At 37.4% G+C, this 23,080-nt stretch overlaps 1 protein-coding gene across 12 annotated transcripts in view; it reads left to right on the forward strand.

Annotated features, from left to right (window-relative positions):
• R3HCC1L (R3H domain and coiled-coil containing 1 like) overlaps positions 1-23,080 on the forward strand; it is a 99,110-nt gene that overhangs the window by 70,466 nt on the left and 5,564 nt on the right. For all 12 annotated transcript variants that reach the window (XM_032281225.1, XM_032281226.1, XM_032281233.1 and 9 more), the window contains 4 exons: positions 15,172-15,347; positions 18,182-18,252; positions 19,171-19,266; positions 19,764-19,904. In XM_032281225.1, the coding sequence (XP_032137116.1) occupies positions 15,172-15,347; positions 18,182-18,252; positions 19,171-19,266; positions 19,764-19,904 (484 nt within the window). The remainder of the gene's footprint in view (positions 1-15,171; positions 15,348-18,181; positions 18,253-19,170; positions 19,267-19,763; positions 19,905-23,080) is intronic.

Consider the following 23,080-nt stretch of genomic DNA (forward strand, 5'->3'; position numbering starts at 1 on the left):
AACCACTCCCTCTTTCATTCCCTATAGTGGGTTCACATAAACTTTGCCTAGAAGGGAACAAAATTGTTTTCCTAGAAGAGCACCAGTTTTATAAATGAAGAAGTTGAAGCTTAGTGGTCACACCTTTAGGAAAGGCAAGATTTCAATCTAGTTCTGTCTTAAGCCAATGTTCATGTTCTTTGTACGAGACCGTTTCCTCACCTAAAGGGTTTCTTTTGAGGCATTCCAAAGATCCTTTTGAACACTAAGTGATGAATCTTTTGTTTCTGAGAATTAAGCCAGAAGTATAGAAAAATTATCACATGTCTGTGAAAAAGCCACATGAGACTGAAAAGGACAGTCCATTGGACAGAACTGACTTTCCAGTACACCAGGAAATCCCACCTCGTTCTCGGGAAGTGTTTGCGCAGACCGAATTTCCCTGTACCACAAACGAGCACATCCTGTCAGGTCAGGAAACACTATATCTTAAACGTTCCTTAGAACAGAATATAGAGAAGAGTATATCTTTGAATGAGCATCCATCATGCACCCTTGAAATCACATGCAAAGTTATGAACATATTGTGCATTTTTTCATACCTTTCATCGGACCCTCAAAGGCAGCGATTTCCAAAGTATGGTCCCTAGACCAGCAGCACGAGTATCACCTGGGAACTTTTTAGAAATGCAAATCCTTTAGCCCAGCAAACCGTCTGTTTACAACTTTTTCAGGTGATTCTGATGCGTATAAAGCTTGAGAATCACTGCTCAAAGGTAATACACACACTTAAATCTATGTCAGAATGTGAGTGGGGAGCTACAGACCACTGTCAGTGACTGTCAGCCCATAATTAGAAAAATACTGTTCAGTGGATATTTGAGATCCAAATCAGGTTAAGAAATGATATTGAGGCGGGAAGTTAGGTGAATATAGAGATGTTATTAAGAATTAAAGCATTGAGAGGAGGCTTTAGTCTGAGAAAAGAAACAGTGTTCACATGAGTTGGTGAAAGGACTGCATGGGGAATAGAAAGCATATGAACATGTAGGAGAGATGAACAGCTTCCGCCGAAGGAAGAGCATGGCTCTCGTGGCCTTTTACACGTGGTGTAGTACTCCAGTAAATATTTATCCAATGGATGGAGTTGATAGGGCAGAGTTGGGAGCTCTGTGTTTGTAGGGTGGCTCCAGGGGCTTTCAAACATCAGGAGCTTGAACTTGGATTTGGTGAGGTGGCTTGTGGTTATGACTTGTGTATTGGAAGAGGGGGAGTTCAGGTGTACAACTCAGTTTTTCAGGTCTTTCCAGTGTTTACAGTAGACGTAAAAGAATTTAGGCAACAACTCAGTATTTTGAGGAGCATAGTAGTAACATAAAGAGGACGTTGGGGTGACCTAAAGCTGGGATTGAGAGGAAAACAGAGAATGTAGTATTTTAAGCTGAAGATAGACAGTGCCTGGATTATCCAAAATTGTGTTTGGATTATCTTTGGAGGTACTTGGAAGAAACTAGGGTCTGTTTTGAGGAATGAGCATATATGAGAGCAGGAAGGAGGGAAGTGGATGGAGAATGCAAGTAGCAGATCCACCTCCAAAACTGGGTTCTTCTGCCTTGGGTTTTAGAAAACGAAATAATGATGTTATTAAAAGATGATGTCACAAATCCAGTAACATTCATAGCCCTTTAATGACTTTTGGTGTATTATTTTTATTGCTCCAAACATACTTTATTAAGTGCTAAACCAGAGTGAGTACCTGCCTACCTTGAAAACTTTCCAGCGGAAGGTTTTTGGCTATTTTCCCAGCTGGCCTGTTTGTTAATTGATAACCGCTAGACATATGGAGGTATGTCTAATACTTCTAATAGTCAGGTATACCATAGAGCAAGGTGTGACAGCCATTGGCTTGTGAAGCAATTTCCTGTGACATTTGAACCTCCAAAACTGCTTCAGGGGGTTAGAGTATAAGTAGGCCATTATTGAGCTCCCAGAACTGCATCTCTTGATGAGTCTCTGAAAAGCACACTTAGTGTCCTAAAGCCATGGTATGGAATGCCTAGAAACTTAAGTTGGTAATTGATAAAGGAGACGATATTGGCATGACCTTTTTTAGTCCTCTGAATTATTGGTAGAGGAACACAAGAGTTATTGTTCACTAGAAAAAACTTTCATAGCCACTACTGCCATCTGTACTGATCAGCAAATCTATTGGTAGGAGGATTAGTGGGATGCCAGCAACATAACACTCATGTTGATAGATACCAGCATGTGTCACCTTCATTGTCATTTCTGGCCCTGATTTGAATTTTTAGTTAGGGGTAAATATTTAGGAATTTCCTAAACTTTTAAGAATTTGAGTCCTTCCTTTGGTTACAAAAGGCCACTAATATTATACAAGCATATTCCATAATACTACGTAGACCACAATGGGAAAGAGTAAAAGGAATACCATCTTTTCCCACTCATCTTCCTTCTCTGTGTGTGCTAACTTATGTTTTTATACGCTTGTCTCCCTATAGTCTTTTGTAAAATTGCTGTCCACGTTAAGTGGAAAACCCAAAATTGAAAGGAAAAATTTATAATCCAGTCACTAAAAGGAAATTATATGACATACAAAGAGAGGAAAGCCCTTCATATCCAAACCCTAGAGGCCTCATAAATAGTTGGCAGCCCATCACCTTTCAGTTAGCTGGCAAATATTGAACACTTAGAGTTTGATAAACTATAAATCCCCAATACCTAGATACATGTTGTTATCACTGCTGTGTTAAAGGCACTATGCTGCATGCCTTCCTTTGCTCAGAAGTTGTTTGTGTTTTATTTGGAGAGAGTATGTAACTTTGTGACTAGTCACATGGCAATCTGCAGCGTAATTAGTATAAAACAACCTTATAACAGATGTTTTAAAACTGTATTTCATTACCTGATAAGTGACACAGAAAATAACTTCAGGTAGGATGGGGAAAAAAGAACAAAGGGGATTAGATCCCCCCATGCTAGACTGGTTGATGCAGCTTCATGTGGGCAAGTAGAGTTAAACAAGATATTATAGTTCCCAATTTTACTATGTTGTTCTGTGTTCCTAATTTCTGTTTTCCATTCTGTTTTTTAAAAATGTATAGACTTTGTTTTTGAATAGTTTTAGATTGATTTAAAAAAATTGAACAAAGAGTTTGGAGTCCGTATGTACCCCCTTACCTGTCTAGTTCTAATTTTTTTTCCGTAGTATCTTTCATTAGTTCTAGCTCATTTTAACAGATTTATAATTCATATTTTTATAAAAATGTCTGAATTGACATGTTATTGACTGCCTAAGTGGGGATTTATAGACTCACTTTCCAGATGCTGTATATTCTAATGCTGTCAGTTGGGACATCCAGTGAAGAATCTGAATGAATTATGTACTCTGTTTTTATTGTTCAGTCCATTAGTGAATGATGACTAGATCTCAGGTCCAAACAATAAAAGAGAAAATTGAGTAGATTCCATTGCTCATAGTTTGTTTTGTTTTTGTAACCAGGTGACTCCTAAAATAAAAAATCTCCCCTCTGAGCTATGTTATACTTGTTGCATAACATGTTTTCCTCAGAATCAGCATACAAGCCAGTAGCATTTTAATTTCTGATCCCCTTTCAAAACTAAAGAAAGGTGAACAGTTCCAGGCCTGTATTGTCAGTACAAGGAAGCTTTTATTTAAGGATTCTTGTCTGAAGATTCAGAGATTCCTGGTGTACCTTGCGGTGTCCTTGACAGTGCTTGTTTCAGTGAACTCCCTGAGATACGGCATGTGGAATATGGTTGGGGCATTTTTAAATTTATCGGGGTTTATAGTAAATCATAAAATCTTAAATTGATTTTCTTCAATAGAAAATGAGTTAACAAGCAGTTAAGTGGAAGAGAAAAACAGAAATAAAGGGCTTGAATAGCCAGACCTACATAATTGAGAATTGACTATATGGGTTAATTCTGTGTAAATAGATTTTTGAAGCAACTGTAGTAATTTAACAGCACCAACTTGTGCTCAAATCTTGTTGTCCTTGTCCCTGTAACCCCCAGTGCCTCTCATTTAAATTTGTTATACCCATAACTGTAAAGTGGTTTATTATGTTTAATTGTGTTTAATTAAAAATACCCACAAAAATGTTCTTATTCCTATCTTCCAAGATGAGCCAGAATTTATATTATAGTCCTTGACATATAGGGACTCAGAACTAGAGCTTTATCCTGTCTTAGAGATAGAGCTGCACAGGTCATTTTTAAAAAGTGGAATGTTAGCATTTAAAATCATTTCTGAAAGTAAGTCTCATTAGTTTCCCAAGACTTATCAACTCCTTAAACATTGATTCGGCAGTCTAGCCGAGCTCTAGTCTAGTCTAGCCTATAATCTAGTCTGGCCCCTTCTTGTTTTATAGATAAGGTAACTAAGGCCCAGAAGGGTTGTAGCTAAAGTAAGTTAGTGCCAGAGTTGGCATTAGTATCTGTGCCTCCTGGTTTCTAGTCCTGCGCTCTTTCCATGACATTAAGCCTTTGTCTCTACCTGACAGGTCTCAGCCAGTCAACAGATATTGAACAAATATTCTGTGCCCAGGACTGATCTTGGTGATGTTGGGGGTAAAAGAGAAGGATAACAGTATTTAAACAGTTTACAGTCTTGTGGAACTAATGAGACTTACTGATTCTCAGGAATAACTAGGAAAAAAAAAAGTGTTCTATTTCAATGAATTGAAAATCCCTTTGATTGTAAAATATATCATTATTTTATGTATTACTAAGATTAGAAAAAACATTGACACAGTGTTTTTCCCTTAGAATTTTAATTTTATTGAAACAACTTTTAATTAGAAATAAATTTTTATCATATTTCAACTTCACACATAAAAAATGTAAAATAAATTGGTTAAGATTTTCCTAATATTTCATATTCACAATCCAACTCTAATAGTTTCTTGATTCAGCCACTGATACGGATGCTTTCCTATTCAGTGACATCCACTTTGCCATTAAGAACTTTGATGATGCAGCATTTCTTAAAAGAATACATAAAAGAACCAAAAGTCTTTGTTGCTGGATTCTCTAGCATGATGTTGGGGGTAAAAGAGAAGGATAACAGTATTTAAACAGTTTACAGTCTTGTGGAACTAATGAGACTTTGCACCTTTGCACTTATGTAGCGCTACTCTGATATCTAGAATTTTCTTCCACATTATTGACCACCCTTTCTGCCAGTTTGCAATAACAATATGCATGATTGTGATGCGTCCTGATGTCAGTGATGTTAAAATGTGAAAAAAAGGTTATATCTTAGAATTGATGAAATGTGATGTATATCCAACTGCTAAATTTTAATTTTTTCTAATTTTTTTAATAATTTATTCTGAATTTTCTTCATGAGTTATTAACCAGGGCAATTAAAAGTTTACTGGTAAAGGGAAAGAAAAATGTATCAGTTTTTTCCCTCAAATTTTAGAGTGTCATCCAGAATCATTTGAAAAATATATGTTGTTACCTGAGCATGGTGGCTTACACCTGTAATCCCAGCACTTTGTGAGGCAGAGGCAGGTGGATCGCTTGAGTACAGGAGTTTGAGACCAGCCTAGGCAACATGGTGAAGCCTCATCTCTACAAAAAATACAAAATGTAGCCAGGCATAGTGGCATGTGCTTGTGATCGCAGCTACTGGGGAGGGTGAGGCCGAGGATTGCTTGAGCCCACAAGGCAGACACTGCAGTGAGCCAAGTCACACCACTGCACTTTAGCCTGGGCAACAGAATGAGACCCTGTCTCAACATACATGTATTTGTTGTTGTATAAATCAAATAAGTTTTGGGTTTTTTGGTTTGTCTGTTTTTTAGGTGGTGGGGTTTGAGAAAGAGTCTTACTTTGTTGTCCAGGCTAGAGTGCAGTGGCATGATCTGAGCTCACTGTAGCCTCAAACTCCTGGGTTCAAACAATTCTCTTGCTTCAGCCTCCCGAGTAGCTGGGGCCACAGGTGTATGCCACCACGCCTGGCTAAGTTTTTTAAAATTATTTTTTGTAGAGGAGGGTTCTTGCTATATTGCCTAGGCTGGTCTTGATCTTTTGGCCTCAAGTGATCATCTCGCCTCAGCCTTCCAAAGTGTTCAGAGGCATGAGGTGTGAACCACCACACCCAGCCTAGAATCAGTCTTGTTAAGCATGCATTTAGGCAAAATAATTAACTTGAAGCCTGTGTGTTTTATTCATTCTATAAATATATATCGACTGCCTAGTTTGTGTAAGATAATGTGTTCAGTGGCGGAGTGTAGGAATAAATACGTGTCAGTTATAGTTGAATTTAAAATCAAAATGTTGGTAAGGAAATTGAAATTCCATCTTTCCTTTCCAGCCTTATTTACTGAAATAAGGTATTAGTTTGCTAGGGCTATCATAACAGTTTTATAGTTTCAGGTCTTATGTTTAAGTCATTAATTCATTTTGAGTTGATTTTCATATATGATAAGAGATAGGAATCTAGCTTCATTCTTCTGCATATAGACATCCAGTTTTTCCAGAACCATTTATTGGAGAGGGCATCCTTTCCCCAATGTTCTTGGTGCCTTTGTCGAAAATCAGTTGGCTATAAATGCATGAACAGAATAGGGCTCTCCGTTCTGTTCTATTGGTCTTTATGTCTGTTTTTACACCAATACCATGCTGTTCTGTTTACTACAGCTTTACAGTATTTTTTGAAACGAGGTAATGGGATACCTTCAGGTTTATTCTTTTTGCTCAGTATTGCTTTCACTATTCTTTGTCTTTTATGGTTCCATTCAATTTTTTTTTTTTTTTTTGGAGACAGAGTCTTGCTCTGTCGCCAAGTTGGAGTGCAGTGGCACGATCTTGGCTCACTGCAACCTCCACCTCCTGGGTTCAAGTAATTCTCTTGCCTCAGCCTCCCTAGTAGCTGGGACTACAGGTGTGTGCCACCATGCCCAGCTAATTTTTGTATTTTTTAGTAGAGATGGGTTTTCACCATGTTGGCCAGGATGGTTTCCATCTCTTGACCTCGTAATCCACCTGCCTCAGCCTCCCAAAGTGCTAGCGTTACAGCTGTGAGCCACCGTGCCTGGCCTGCATTCCAATTTTAGTATTGTTTTTTCTATTTCTATAAAGAATTGTCATTGGTATTTTGATAGGGATTGCATTGAATCTTTAGATTGCTTTAGGCAGTATGGTCATTTTAACAATATGATTCTAATTCCTATGCATGTGATGTCTTCATGTTTGTTTGCATTCTCTCCAGTTTTCTTTCATCAGTGTTTTATAGTTTTCCTTGTAGAGAGCTTTTGCTTCCTTGGTCAGATTTACTCCCAGGTATTTTATTTTGTTTTTTATAGTTATTATAAATGAGATTGCTTTCTTGATATTTCTTTTTTTTCCGTGAGTGTGCTATTGGTGTACAGAAATGCTGAATTTTATTGGTTGACTTTGGTAATTTATTGAATTTCTTGATCACTTCTAAGAGATTTTTGGTGGAGTCATTAGGTTTTTCTATATATAAGATCATTTCTTCTTCAAAAAGATGCAGTTTGACTTTCTCTTTTCCAGTTTAGCAGCCCTTTATTTCTCTTACCTGTTGGTCTGTCCAGGACTTCAAGTACTACATTGAATTGGAGTGGTGAAAGTGGACATTGTTGTTTTGTTCCTATTCTTAGAGGAAAAGTGGAAAGCTTTTCCCATTCAGCATAATGTTAGCTGTGAGTTTGTCATATATAGCCTTTATTATGTTGAGGTATGCTTCTTCTATTCCTAATTTGTTGAGAGTTTTTATCATGAAGAGATACTGAACTTTATCAAGTGCTTTTTCTGTATCTATTGAGATGTTTTTATGGGTTTTAACCTTCATTCTGTTGATAAATGTATCACATTTTTGCAAAAATCTTCAAAATACTAGCAAACCAAATTCAACATTAAAAAAATGATCAAATGGGGTTTATTCTAGGAATGCAAAGATGATTCAACGTATGAAAACTGTATGATTTGACCATGGTTAGTCTAGCTGGTTTATTGATTTTGTTTTTTATATTAAAAAAAAACTTTTTGTTTCATTGATTCTTTGTATTTTCTTAGTCTCTCATTTAGTTCCACTGTTATCTTTATTATATCTTTCTTTTTACTAATTTGGGGTTTGGTTCTTGCTTTTCTAATCCTTTGAGGTGCTTCATTAAGTTGTGCTGAGGAGAATGTATTCTACAGTTGCTGGAAAAAGTATTCCGGTAATGTCTGTTAGATCTATTTGGTTTACAGTGCAGTGTATCTCCAATGTTTCTTTGTTGATTTTCTGTCTATATGATCTGTCCAGTGCTGAGAGTGGGATGTTGAAGTCCCCAACTATTATTGTATTGGAATCTGTGTCTCCCTTTAGATCTAATAGTATTTGCTTTATGTATCTGGTGCTCTCTTGTTAGGTCTGTATATATATTTACAATGTTACATCATCTTGCAGAGTTGATCTCTTTAGCATTATGTAATGACTTTGTTTCTTTCTTTTATTTTTTATTTTTATTTTTTCTTTGAGACGGAGTTTCGCTCTTGTTACCCAGGCTGGAGTGCAATGGCGCAATCTCGGCTCACCGCAACCTCCGCCTCCTGGGTTCGGGCAATTCTCCTGCCTCAGCCTCCCGAGTAGCTGGGATTACAGGCACTCGCCACCATGCCCAGCTAATTTTTTGTATTTTTAGTAGAGACGGGGTTTCACCATGTCGACCAGGATGGTCTCAATCTCTTGACCTCGTGATCCACCCGCCTCGGCCTCCCAAAGTGCTGGGATTACAGGCGTGAGCCACTGCACCCGGCCCTATTTTTTAATTTTTTTAAATTTTTGTGGACAGAGTCTGGCTCTGTCTTCTAGGCTGGAGTGCAGTGGCATGGTCTCAGCTCACTATACCTTCCATCCTACCTTCTCCACCTACTGGGTTCAGGTGATTCTCCTGCCTCACCCTCCTGAGTAACTGGGATTACAGGCACACACCATTACTCCCAGCTAATTTTTGTATTTTTAGTAGAGATGGGGTTTTCACCATGTTGGCCAGGGTGGTCTCGAACTTCTGGCCTCAAGTGATCTGCCTGCCTCAGTCTCCCAAAGTGTTGGGATTACAGGTGTGAGCTACCATGCCCAGGCCTTTTAAAAGTTTTTTACTTAAAGTCTATTTTATCTCATATAATTACTCCTGCTTTGCTTTTGGTTTCTACTTGTGTGCAATATCTTTTTCCATCCTTTTACTTCTAGGCAATATGTGTCTTTACAGGTGACGTGTTTCTTATAGGCAACATATAGTTGGGTCATGTCTATTAATCTCTTCAGACAAATTATAACTTTTAAGTGGAGAAATTAACCCATTTACATTCGTGGTTATTATTGATAGGAAAGGACTTATTCCTGTCATTTTGTTGTTTTCTGGTTGTTTTGTATATCTTTTATTTCTTTCTTTCTATCTTATTTATCTTTGCGGTTTGATGGTTTTCTGTGGTGGTAACATTTGACTCCTTTCTCTAATTTGTGTCTGTTCTGCTGGTGAACTTTATACTTCCATGTGTTTTTATGATGGTAGCTAGCATCCTTCACTTCCAGGTGTAAGATTTCCTTAAGCATTTCTTGTAGGTCCAGTCTCATAGTAATGAATTTCCTGTTTTTGCTTGTCTGGGAACAGCTATATTGTTGTTCCCATCTGATGGGAATTCCCTTCTATATAACTTGAAGGTTTGCACTTGTTTTTTAGAATTCTTAGTCTTTGACTTTTGACAATTTGACTACAGTGTGCCTTGGATAAGACAGTTTTGAGTTGAATCTGGGAATCTTTGAGCTTCCTATATTTGGATGTCTATGTCTCTTGCAAGACTTGGGACATTTTCAGCTGTTATTTCATTAAATAGGTTTTTTGTGCCTTTAGCCATCTCTTCTTTGGAGCTCCCAAAATTTAAATATTTGTCACTTTGTGATGTCCCTTATTTCACATAGGCCTTCTTTGTTCTATTTATTTATTTTCTGATGAGGTTATTTCAGAAGTTCTGTCTTTAAGTTCAAAATTCTTTCTTCTGCTTGATCTAGTCTACTGTTGCCCTCAGTTACATTGTTGGTTTCATTCATTGAATTCTTCAGTTCCAGGATTGATTTGGTTCTTCTTTGTGATCTCTAACTCTTTGTTGGATTTCTCATTGAGATCATGAATTGTTTGTCTAATTTCCTTGTATTATTTATCTATGTTCTATTGTATCTCACTGACCTTCTTTAATATTTTTAAATTCTTTGTCAGGCATTTCATAGATTTCTTTTTCATTGGAATGTTGGTGAGAATTATTGTGTTCTTTTGGAGGGTGTTATGTTTCCTTGCTTTTTTATGTCTCTTGTGTTCTTTCATTGATATCTGTGCATCTTCTATAATAGTCACTGCCTCAAATTTTGTGGATTGGCTTTCATAGGGGAAATACTTTTTCCTATAGATATATCTGTTCTTTTGGGTCAGGCGCTTTGGTTATGATTCTGGATGGGTATAGTAGCATAGTTTCTGTATGATTTCTTGGGCTGTAATCAGTCATTTGTGTCTGAGAGTTTCCCAATGGCTTAGGCTGTGGTGGTTAGTGAAGGCTGTAGTAGAGTTTTGCTGGGGATGAGGACACCAGGTAGAGACCAGTCCTTGGATCACAGCAGGCTGAGTGCTGATCCTTAGGGCTCCAGGCAGCGTTCTGTGCACCAAACGTAGTGAGTCTGGACAGGTTGATTCTTAGGCCTCCAGGCAGTTTACTTGGGTGCCAGCAGTGGCAACAGCATGCTGGGTGAGCAGATGGGCCCTTGGGCTCCTGGGCAATGTGTGTTGGTGATGATAGGAGTGGCAGTGGGCTATCCCTCTGTCTCCCAAGCAGTATGCAGAATGTGTATGCAGTTGGTGGGTTGGGGCGGGGTATGCAGCCTGTGGCAAGTGGGGCAGACTAATCCCTAGCCCTCAGACAGCATGCTTGGGCGCCACTGGTTGTCGTAGCAGCAGAAAGCTGTGTAGGCTCATCCTTAGGCCCCCAGAAGGTGTGCATGAATGACAGGTGGGCGAGTCTGCTTTCAAGTTCCCCTTGTGTGTGTGCGTGCCAGCAGCAGCAGCTAAGGAGGGCATAATATGGCATATTTTTATTTTTTGTCTATAGGGAATAATTGTCATGTGACTTCAGAACTTCTTGTTTTTCCTTTTATATATTGAATAACTAGGTATTAAACAAACAGAAAAACAACAAAAAATAGAAACTGGATGATGCATGCCTTGTTGACTTTGTGCTCTCTCCCTTATCCTTTTATCCCTTTGGATATAGGCATCAGGGCAATAATATCGTTACAAGTTGGGTAATAGTTTATAAACTTGTTTTCAAGACTAGCAGCCCTAAGTGTCTTCAAACCCTCTATTTTGGGAAGTTAATTTAGTTGAATGGTTTTGTGGAAGCTAGTTGCGCATATGAAGAAATACTTTCATATCATGTATGCTTTATAAATAGCAACACAGACCACTATTTAAAATCCTAAAAATACATGTGATTCATAACTCAAAGTTGTTTTCTCTGAATCATTTGTAAACTTTTCCTTAGTCTGTGATAGATAGATCAGAATGATCTACCCTCTATTTTTGCTGTCAGACATTTCTTAGCCCTAATAAAAAATATTTGTGAGTCCTACACTATGAAGTTTTCACATTGACTTTATGGGAGGGATTGCCCACATACATGTGATTCGTAAGGTAAATGTTTCTTTTGTCTCCAGTAGAAATATAATGCAAGTCACAAATGTGAATCACATGTATAATTTTAAATTTTCTATTAGCCATATTAGAAAAGTAAAAAGAGGTAAAATTAATAATATATTTTTAACCTAATATGTTCAAAATATTATTTCAACATATAATCAGTATGAAAAATTATTAATGAGATTTTTTGGTATTAAATCTTGAAATCTAAAGGATATTTTATACTTATAGCATATGTCAATTTGAACTAGCCACATTTCATGTATTATATAGCCGCATGTGACAGGCAACTACTGTATTGGACAGTCCAGCCCTACTGCAAAAGTATCTTCATAATCTGGATCAGATTGTAGAGCTTTTTCTTAAAGCTTTCCATACTGCCATGTGTAATCCCTCTGTCAGTGGTCCTACCTCCCCAGCCCTCTTCATAGTCTTTCTCTGCCTCACTTCTGTCTTTATACCATCTTGTACTCTCTCTTTGATACTTCCTTCCTTTTATGCCACATATCCTCTCCTTCTTTCTGTCAAGTTCTCTTGCATATTTTGCTGAGATTCTGAGGAGAGAAAGTTCCATTAACAGTATGGTCTCCTACCTCCACACACAAAAAAATGTGTTACCGGGGAAATGTAAACTGATCCCAACAGTATCAGTAACCTGGGGAAATGAAGTTCTTCCTCCTCTTGGAAAAGATAGGAATCTCTGATGACAGTGGTTTTGAATGATATAGGAAAAACTGATCAGAAGTGTGTAACACGTAGCATTTTTTTCATGAAATGTAGAATAAGAATTAGCTATTTTGCTATTATTAACACTATTATAAATCAGTGTCAGAAGCCAACTGTTTAACAGCTACCTCGGAAATGGATATAAGTATACAAGTTTAGTTTTGCGGACTAGGTTAAAGCAAAGGAGCATAACCAAATTTTCTTGCCAGACTCTCCTGTCATTTCCTTCCTTTTTATAGCCTTTTATTTTCCTTTTTTTTTTTTTAAAGACAAGGTCTTGCTCTGTAACCCAGGCTAGACTGTAGTGGCATAATCTTGGCTCACTGCAGCCTTGACCTCCCAGAATCAAGCTATCCTCCCACCTCAGCACCTGCCCCCCCAACCCAAGTAGCTGGGATTACAGGTGTGTGCCCCCATGGCTAATGTTTTATATTTCTATAGAGACAGGGTTTTGCCATGTTGCCCAGGCTCCTGGACTTGAGCAATCCCAAAGTGCTGGGATTACGGGTCTGTGCCACTGCACCTGGCCTATAGCATTTCTTAGGATTTATATTTCTAAGATGTTTCATGATTTGTATCTTTCACAATGTATTTTTTAGCCCCAATTTATAAACATACAAGTATGCAGTTCCTTGTTTTGTTTGGGTTTTGCAAAATAACTCACAGTCAATGCTGAAAATGAAAAAAACAATTTTACAATAACCTCAAAAAGAATAAAATCTAATAGGTTTAATTTTATATATGAATACATTTAGCAAAAGAGGTATGAAACTTACACTCTGAAAACTATAAAACATTGTTGGAAGAAATTAAGAACTTAGAGAAATGGACAGACATCCCATGTTCACCTGCTGGAGAACTTAATATTGTTAAGATATTTCCCAATTTGATTTACATACTCAATGCAATCCCAGCTGCCTAGTTGGCAGAAAGTTTTTGCAGAAATTAACAAGCTGATCCTTAAATTCTGTGGAAATGCAAAGTGCCCTAAATAATCAAAAGTGATTTTGAAAAGAACAAAGTTGGAAGACTCAGGCTTCATAGTAAACTTCTTGATTTCAAAGAGTACTATAAAGCTACAGTAATCAAAACAGTGTGGCACTGGCATAAAGATTGACTTGCAAGTTATTGCAGACTCCTTTTGTCTCTGGCCTCTGAGTTATTCCAAACTGTTGAGACTAATCTACTCTAGACATTTAAGAATTTGTTAAAAGTTTAGCTGATATCTTCTTGCCCACTTGTGTGGCGGTCACTTCTTCCAGGAATCTGCCAAAGGCAAAACAGTTTATGTATTCTGTTACTCTTTGGGAGAGACTTGTCATTGTATGGATTTTAGGATAACCAGAAAAACTGGTTATCTTAACCAGTTTCTTACTCAGCTCTCTGGTAAACTCAAGAAAAGTTATGATTTTATAGATCATCTGGTCTTTTCTCTTGTTATGGTGGGAAGAACATTCTCTTCTGCTTTCTGTATCCTAAGCAGAGTGGAACTAATATGGCGTTTGGCATGTAACAGATTTAGCATTCAGTTAAAATTTGTTTAAAGTGGGTTAAATTTACTGAATAATTGTGTGTCAAGCAGCATGCTAAGCACTTACCATCTCATTTAGTCCATGTACCTATCAATGAGATATAGATGCTGTTATTATTCCCATTGTTTAGTGTAAAACTGAGGCTTAGTAGAGAAAAAGAATTGAAGGCACAGGAATAAATAATAATTTTTACTGATACTACCCAAGTCACCTTCCTCCGTCTCCCAATAAAACTCTTCAATCCAGTTTTCAACTTCTCCAAGGAGGGGAGATATATTCCTGGCATTCCAAGTTCTTATTTTCCTCATTTGATGGAAAAAGAGACACATTATTAAAACCAGAGAAAGCTTGGAGGGACCTGGTTAGACTTCTGATTAACAGAGAGAGATAAACAAATTAAGGATCTTGGTGGCCTTGGGTCATCAACAGTGCCTAGGTTTTATAACAGGTAAATGACAAAATGACTCTCATGGCTTTACTGCCACTTTCCACTTTCCCATTTTCCTTCTTTTGCTTCCAGTGTGAAGTTCAGTTTTTTTTATGGGATGGTAGAATTATAATTCATTACCTCCTTTATTAGTTCCTTCACTAGTTTGCTATGTGTGCATTCCTTAAGATAGGTCTCAAGCTAAGGACATTAAGTATAACTACGTATACCACTTATTTTGTCTTAACAAATGCCTTTATAAGCTATATCTTCACCCTTTAATACATCCAACAAAAAGTGAAGTAAAAAAGTTTTCTTGATTTTTTTTTAAATTGTCTTCATTTTTGTTGGCTTCCAGAAAAGAAACTATGATATGATCCTGGTCAGTAAGCTCAATTAAAACAAATATTACTAATTAATCTCTTCAGCTATTAACTGAGCGTCAGTTTCCAAGATGTGCCATTTATAACTCACCACAGTATTCAGTCTGTGTTTTCTCATATCCTGGTTAGAGATGCAAGTTGAGTTTCATGCATTGCCTGTCTGCTGGAATTTTAACACTTTTTCAAGTATTCCCCATGTATAGTATAAACTGGGTGATAAACACCTGATCGTTATTGTATCTATGAATAGAGTTAATACAGAGACCATGCCAAAATTTGAGGAATGGGAACATGTAGAGAAAAGAGGTGATTGTTTATATACAGGAATATATTTTGTAGTAGCCAGGTTTGATGTAACCAGCATTTACGTGCTTCTTCCTTTCTAGTTATCAGGGAATACGAAGAGCAGAGAAAGCATCCAGGAACCTAGATTTGATTACTACAACCATAAAGTTCCCGATATTGACCTCAGTGATTGTGAATTCCCACATGTCATTGAAATTTACGACTTTCCCCAAGAATTTCGTACTGAAGACCTTCTACGGATTTTCTGTAGTTATCAGTGAGTATGCAAATGATTGTGGATGTTAGGGAGGGTGAGATGAAGTCTTCAAAAAATATTTTCTGAGAAATCATTTCTTGTTTTTCATATCTCCTGTTTTTCATATTTTAGCATCAGGTTGGTTTATTCTTTTCCAGGTCCAGTAGAAATTAATTAAACTGCTGTTCTAAGTTCCTTAAAAATGTCAGGTAGCCTTGCTAGCCCCCATTTTAGCATTTAAGAAGACTGCCATCAGTCATGACTTCATGGTGCATTTAGTCCATTAATATTTATTGTAGTTATTGATATATTTGCATGAATTGTCAGATTGCCTGTTATCTTTATGTGTTTACTTGCCCTGTCTTTTTCTTTCTTGCCTTCTTTTGGGCTCATTGCAGCCTCGACCTCCTGGGCTCAAGCAGTCCTCCCAGCTTGGCCTCCCAAGTAGCTGGGACCACAGGTGTGTGCCACCATGCCCGGCTAATTTTTGTGGGTTTTTTTTGTAAAGACAGGTTTTCACCATGTTGTCCAGGTTGGTCTCAAACTCCTGCACTTAAGCCATCAGCCTACTTCAGCCTCCCAAAGTGATGGGATTACAAGTATGAGTTACCACACCTGAACTGAACTAAGTTTTTACAAACACAATAACTCTTCTTTTTTATGCTCCTATTGGTTTAATTTTATTTAATTCCATGGTGAAAATATCAACTCAAACTGATATAAGTGGGTTTGAGAACACTTGCACTAACCCTTGGTTTGTATGTAGCTGATACTTACATAGGAGAAGTTAAAAGAGAAGTATACCTCTATATATTTAGCTTATGAGAAAAAATGAGCTTTAGGAATAAAGAGATGATGATCTGGAAAGAAAGTTAAGAAGATTTTCAGGGTCTGGAAGAAAGTATCAAGAAGGATTATACTTAAATGTTTCAGTCCTGATGTTTTAAATGAGCCAGGCCTATAGTGTCATATAACAAATTTAAATTTAAAATTCATCTTGAATGTGTAACATTGTATATAAGTTCTAGATTATCAAAAGTTAAGAGCTACAGTATAGCCCTTAACTTTTTCTTAAAGGATAAGTAAATATTTTAGACAACTCTGCCATTACCATACATAAATGAGCATGGCTGTAAACTAAAACTTAATTTATAAAAACAAGCTTTCTGTTTTTGTATGAAGTTCTTGAACAGGCAAAACTAGCAGCTATGTACTTGTTGTTTAATCAGTTAAGCAGGGAGAGCATCAGTTCTATAACTGACAAAAAGAAAGGGTGAGTGAATCCTGGAGGATAATTAATCCCTGCCATGAACTTTAAATGTATAATGTCTAGGTCAGTCTTATTAGAATTAGGTTAAGATCCAGTATCAGAACCTGTTCAACATACATTTCATAATAGATTTTTTAAAAGCAGTCAGTGGGATCAAATCCCATTAGAACTACCTTAGACTGTCATTATTAATAATGATGATTCTTAAAACCAGAGATGATTTATTGATGTCTAGAATTTCCTGAAGATTAGTTAACTCTTACAAACTATTTACTTCCCTTTGCTTTGTTTCTTGATAATGTCACCTGTAAGATCATTTTCTCTCAAATTCAAAAACATTCCCCAAAGCGAAGAATTTTAAAGGATTATGAATTTTTGAAGTCTAAAAGGCCCTCTAGAACCCACCTGTGATTTATAAAAATGGAAAAGGAAAAAAAAAGGTCATGGTACAAAAGCCTATAATAACGCCTGTGAGTCAAATTCCAGAGTCAACTTCATGTTTTGATCACCATCTTCATCAATATTAATATTGATAGACATCGCTATTAATAATAAAAATAATTAATACCATTAATTTATTAGATGCCTATGAAGTGCCCAATACCATCTTCTTTGGCTTGTCATGGATGATCTCATTTCCATTTTCACAACAACTCTGTGGGGAACATACTTTGCTCATTTCTACAGATAAGCCGACCTAGCTTCAAGAGAGATTAAACTTGCCCAAGGTCTCAAGGTGGCAGAACCTTGAGTCCATGAGCATTTTTAAGCTCTTAGCTGAAAAAGATAACTGTTATGTCATCATCCTGACATTCCTTGTGCTCACTCTGTAGCTCTTCTCACACACACACAGAAAGTGTTTTTCTAGTACTTAAATGTTCATCCTTTTGATCCTTTCTAATCTGGTCTGGTATTTCTCTTTTCATGATTTCCTTTATCCTGAATTTTTCTGACTTTGCCACACACTTCTTTCCTATTTTGTCTTATTTTTTTAACCTCCCTTCTGCAACAAGTGAAGAATAGATCAGCCTCTCTGCTTATAGTTACCCCTTTTTCCCCATTACTTGACTTAAAAAAAAAAAATTGAATGACATCTTGCAGTATAATCTCTCTCTCCCCACCCCATTCTCTCATTCTCTTTCTGTCTCTGTCCTCAAGGACAGAGTTTACATTTGCGTTAAATCCAGGTGACCTTCCCTGCCTACCTACTCCTCTTATCTTCTACCCCTCCTCTGCTTCCCCTTTCCATTTCTTCTTATTCCCTGCCCATAAGAACATCTCTTGTAAATAGTGCATTAAATACTTTACATCCCCAAGGGACTTGTGAGGATTAATTAGTTGATGTCTATAAAATGGCTGAGAACGTAAAATACTCCTGGGTAGTTCTTTATGATGGTATTACTGCTTTTAAAATTCAATGGCTTCTTCTGTCCTCCAAGCTGTTTTTTGTGTCATTATCCCCATTCCACCTGTGCACTCGTTGAGTGTTTCTATCTTGTGAAATGCTTTATGAGATTCTATTTGTGAGATGTTTCATAAAAGTAAATTTCATTTTAGGAAATAAAATTGTTTTTTTGTGTTGCAGAAAGAAAGGATTTGATATTAAATGGGTGGATGATACACATGCCCTAGGAGTATTCTCCAGTCCAATTACAGGTATTCACCCAGTGGGTTTCAATCTTCCTTTCTTACTGTTCATTTTCTCATGCTACTTTTTCTGTTTCCCTTCTATTTGAGCAAGTTGGCATTATACTCAGCCAGTGTAGGTAATAGGGCAGATACTGATTTTTTTGAGGTATGGTACTTTGGTACCCATTCTCCCTTTTCACCTTAGTCCAGTGGTATTTGGAGAGAGAGAGTCAACTCCTTCCAAGGTCATTTGTACACATAACTGTCAGTCACGATAGTACGTAAACAGATTAAGGTAGAGATTTAAGAATCCAGCGAGGCTAAATCTTACAATATTGGTAGTTTTTTTTTTCCCCCCATCCCAGACAAGTGAATTTAAGTAGCCCTTTAGCTTATCTTGTGAGAAATTGTAATACATACTCTCTGAATAGATGATTGGGCCTTTTTGTATACCATTGGCCTCATGATAGATCTGATGTAGTGGCATTCAAAGAAAGTAGAGATGTTGAAATGTTGGTTTCTGTCTGAATCACCTAGAATATGGGTCTGCAAAATTATTCTATAAAGGCCCAAATAGTAAATATGGTATTTTAGGCTTTGTGGAGCATCAGGTCTTTGTCGCTACTGAACTCTACTGTTGGAGCAAGAAAGCAGCCATAGACAACATACAAACCAAATGGGCGTGGCTCTGCTTCAGTAAAATAGTAAAATTATTTTCTAAATAAATATAAAAATGTGTGGTTGGCTGGATTTGGTCACAGAACCAGTTTGCTGATACCTGATCTAAAATAGTTAACTGCCACATTGATCCTGTAGATCTCACTCTTTTGCTTGCTTTGAAAAAACAGCATAACATCTAGGAAATGCTAAGAACTATCCCTAGTTTCTCCTTTGCATCACTCTTCTTCATGTCTTCTGCTTCCTTATATTTATTCCTCTTTGCAGCTCGTGATGCATTGGGTATTAAACACACCATGGTAAAGATTCGTCCCTTGTCACAGGCCACAAGAGCAGCCAAGGCCAAAGCTAGAGCTTATGCTGGTGAGTCTATCTCTGGGTTTTTTCTTGTTGATGATGGTATTATTGTTCGTTCCAGCACTTTATAGCATCCAGACATTTAAAGACGTATCACTTTTATTTTTAGTGTTAAAAGAAGTATGTTTTTAGGAAAAAAAAATAAAAGAGAAATGACCATGTTGGAAATATGGCATCTGAGCAGCCACTTGGAGAGTATGAGAACTAACTACAGGCAATTCAGCAACCAGTTTCTGATGACACCCCTACCTAGTTTACCTCTGGGTTCAGCTGCCTGATAGAGTCACTATAAGAAATTGTGTTAATGCAGATAATGAAGCCAGTGTTGTTTGTGCTTGGCCATGTTAATTTCCTCTGATCGTCATCTATCAGGCTTATATTAATTACTGCTGATGCAGCCCTTGTTAGTCTATTTTGTCTGTTAATTACTGAGTTAAATCACTTGAAGCTGGAGTGCTCTCTCTTCCTTACTCCCTCCTACTCCCTCCCTTTTTTCCATTCAGAGTTCCTCCAGCCAGCAAAGGAGCGTCCTGAGACTTCAGCAGCCCTAGCCAGAAGGTTAGTCATCAGTGCCCTTGGGGTTCGAAGTAAGCAGAGCAAAACCGAACGAGAAGCAGAGCTCAAGAAACTGCAAGAAGCCAGAGGTGAGCTGAAAGGATGGTGTTCTTCTCTAGTTCCTTAGAGCTCACTGTAAGGCACGTATTTTAAAAAAAAAAAAAAAATGAACGAAGCCCATTCCATTTTGTCATTTCTGTTTCCTAGAAGCCTCCCAAATGTATAGAAATTTTCATGCCTTATGTTCAGAAGAACATATTTCAGGATTTGTCTGTCTGTTTCACACACCAGGACATCCTAATCCATGTTCCTCCTGTTGTTTTCCAAGTGATAGATTTGGTCTTCTCAGCTCATCCATGGCTTTTCCTACAGTTTTCCTCTGAGAAAAATTTTTCTGTGAAAACATAGTAATGTCCTAGGCAGAAAACATTTGCTTTGGTTTTACTGGGCCACGATTGCCATGATAATTGCCCTAACGTTATCAAATAGTTTAGATCTGAGGTAGAAGACAAATTTAGGAAAAGCCAGCAACTGACATCGATGATAGCAACTGTGGGAGATATTTCTGTCTTTTAAAGACAGTTTTGAGTGGCTCCATTAAAGTACATTTAGATTTACCTGTCTTCTGATTATTTTCTAGTATCCAAGAGTTCTCAGAAAAATACTTCCCCTGATCCACAAGCAGAGTTTTTCTTTCCATATAGTTTGGAGTTGAGGTTAAAATCTGTCTCTGTCCTCTATAGGCTGTTGAATTGTACGTAAAGGCCGGGACTCCTGCGTGGCACTTAAGTACTTTTTATCAACCTTCAGGCATTAGACAGTCTCATTGCCTTAGCCCACAATCTCTGCAATCTGCAAAGGCAATTTATTCTGAAAATTCCACTTACTGAAAAGTAACTTCATTTTTCCATTAAACGAATTGAAGTTTCAAACTCCTTGTTTATTGCTGGTCTAACAAGGCCATTAATACTTCCTGTCCTCTCTGCTTTGGTGATAGCAGGCAGCTTGCGGACTCTCAGCTGCACTGGCCAGATAACCAGTGACAGAGTGTGTCATGGCAGGTGCTAGAGTTTCAGAGTTGAACCCAACTAATTTTTGAAAACTTAATTATTATAATGAGGCAGTTTTGATGGCTTCCAATCACTGTTTACTCAAGGCCTCCTACAGACTATAGAAACATAACCAGATTCCTTGGGTTTTTATAGATGGCACTAACAGAACTAAAGATGAATGTGCAGTGTTCTTAACCATATGTTAATTGGTTATCTCTGAAGAAGTGATTTCAGTGAGATAACAGTGGTATCTGTAAAAGGGAATATGACTCCCTTTGCCATGTTATTGTGCCCCTCTGTGGGTGTTTATCAAATGTATCTCTACAGATCCTGCAGCAGTTGTTTTGCATGGATATCAGCTTGAGTATTCCCTTCTCTTTCTCTGGGTGCATCAGCATGCAGCTCCACTTGAACTATTTGTTTTAAATGTCTGGCTATTCAGTGATGCAATTAGAAATGAGACTGTTGGCTAAGTGGGACCCTATTGCTTTTCTAAAGAGGGCCTTTATTTGTGAATAGAGACCCACTGTGATAAGTTCCTCCTACCTGTTGATGCTGAGGCTGTATGGATTATAGAGGACTCTTTCTTTATTGTGCTCCAGAGTGCTACCATTCTTTGTATCTGGGGAAATGTATCTGGAAATTTTCCTGATGTATCTCTTTCTGGCATCTTTCTGTTTTGGGCAGATACTCATATACTTGCCTGCATGGAGCCCAGGCTTTAAATATTTTTTTTCTGTGGAAACTTAAAAGTACTGTTTTAGGTATTAGACTCTGGAATTGAACTTCCTGGGTCCACATCTTAGCTCTGCCATTTACTGGCTGTGTGACCTCTAGAGGGTAGGTAAGTAACTTACTTACTCTCAGGAGGCTTCTGTATTCTCATCCTTAAATGGAACTTAAGCGAGATAATCCATGAAAGATACTTAGTCATCTTCAAAAAGCCTTAGGTACTCTCTTGCTCCTGTTTCCATAGGCCTATAATGAGTTATATGGTAGGTGTTAGCTGCTGTTGTTTTTATTAGTAACAATAGCAATGTCATTATATGATGAATCCAGCACAGATTTCAGTGCATATTTTTGTCATTACTCTTATTTTAAAATTCCTTATTAGCTCCATTTGACATTCACTGAGCACCTGCCCTGTGCGGAGCTTTGTGTTCCCTGTTCAGGAAAATTAGAAAGATGGCAAGATTTTGTACCTCTTCTTAAGCTGTACAACCTAGTCAAGATGTCTGCATTGAGTAGGGAAGAAAATACGTACCTTTTTTAGGTATTTTAAGCAGTTGTTTTTCCTCTCACTTCAGTTCTGAAGCTTTTAAGATTAAAAACCATAAAATAGTTTTTGTTCATTAAAAGCACAGGAAGGAAACTCTATCATAACTTACAGGTTTTGATGATATTGCGTTATGATAGCTCTGGGATACCATCTTGAGTTTAGAGCTGACCCAGAGAAGTTACGTAGCTGGACTAAGGTCACCCAGCTGGTAAACTGAAAGAGAAGTCATCTGAATCTAGGTATCTCTGATTAAAGCCCATGCTGCTTCTGTAATACTGTAATTCCTCTTGAAGGACTTTTGGGATTATTGACATTTTTCCTGGAAAAAAATACTTACATAATACAATTGCTAAAGTCTTCAGGAATAAAGTATGACAAACTTCTTTTGTTATCTGTACCAATGATTAACAGCTTTTCACTCTCAGAAAAATCTTCCTTAGGTCTAACTTAAATCTGCATGATAGTTTAAACCAGTGTCCTCTTGTTTTTTCCTTAGTAGAAACAGAGAATATCTGTGTACCATTCTGTTCTAACAACTTTAACTATAAAGATTGTTTGGAAATGAGGAAATCTGGGTTCTAATAGGGCTTTTGCCGTTAATTAGCTGTGTGGCCATGGCCAAGTCAGTTATACCTCTCTGTGCCCCCCAGCTTCCAGCAAAGTGGAATTACTCCTCAGCTTACCTAATCATGGGAAATTTTTTGAGCACAGCATTAGTTAATATATGTAAAAATGTTTGGAAAGTGCTTTTACAAATTTAGGATACAATTATTGACATGACTGTTAAGAATTTAATGTTCATTATAATATGAACTTGTAATTGCAAATATGTATTATATACTGCCAGGCTCCATCCATTACACATGGCAGACATTGCTAAATTAGTCATGACATTCTTTCTTGGTGAGTTTTGACATGACCATTGCCAAATGAT

Source organism: Sapajus apella, unplaced genomic scaffold (assembly GCF_009761245.1).
Source record: "Sapajus apella isolate SASKATOON/1434 unplaced genomic scaffold, GSC_monkey_1.0 scaffold13, whole genome shotgun sequence".
In the NCBI taxonomy this organism is placed as follows: domain Eukaryota; kingdom Metazoa; phylum Chordata; class Mammalia; order Primates; family Cebidae; genus Sapajus; species Sapajus apella.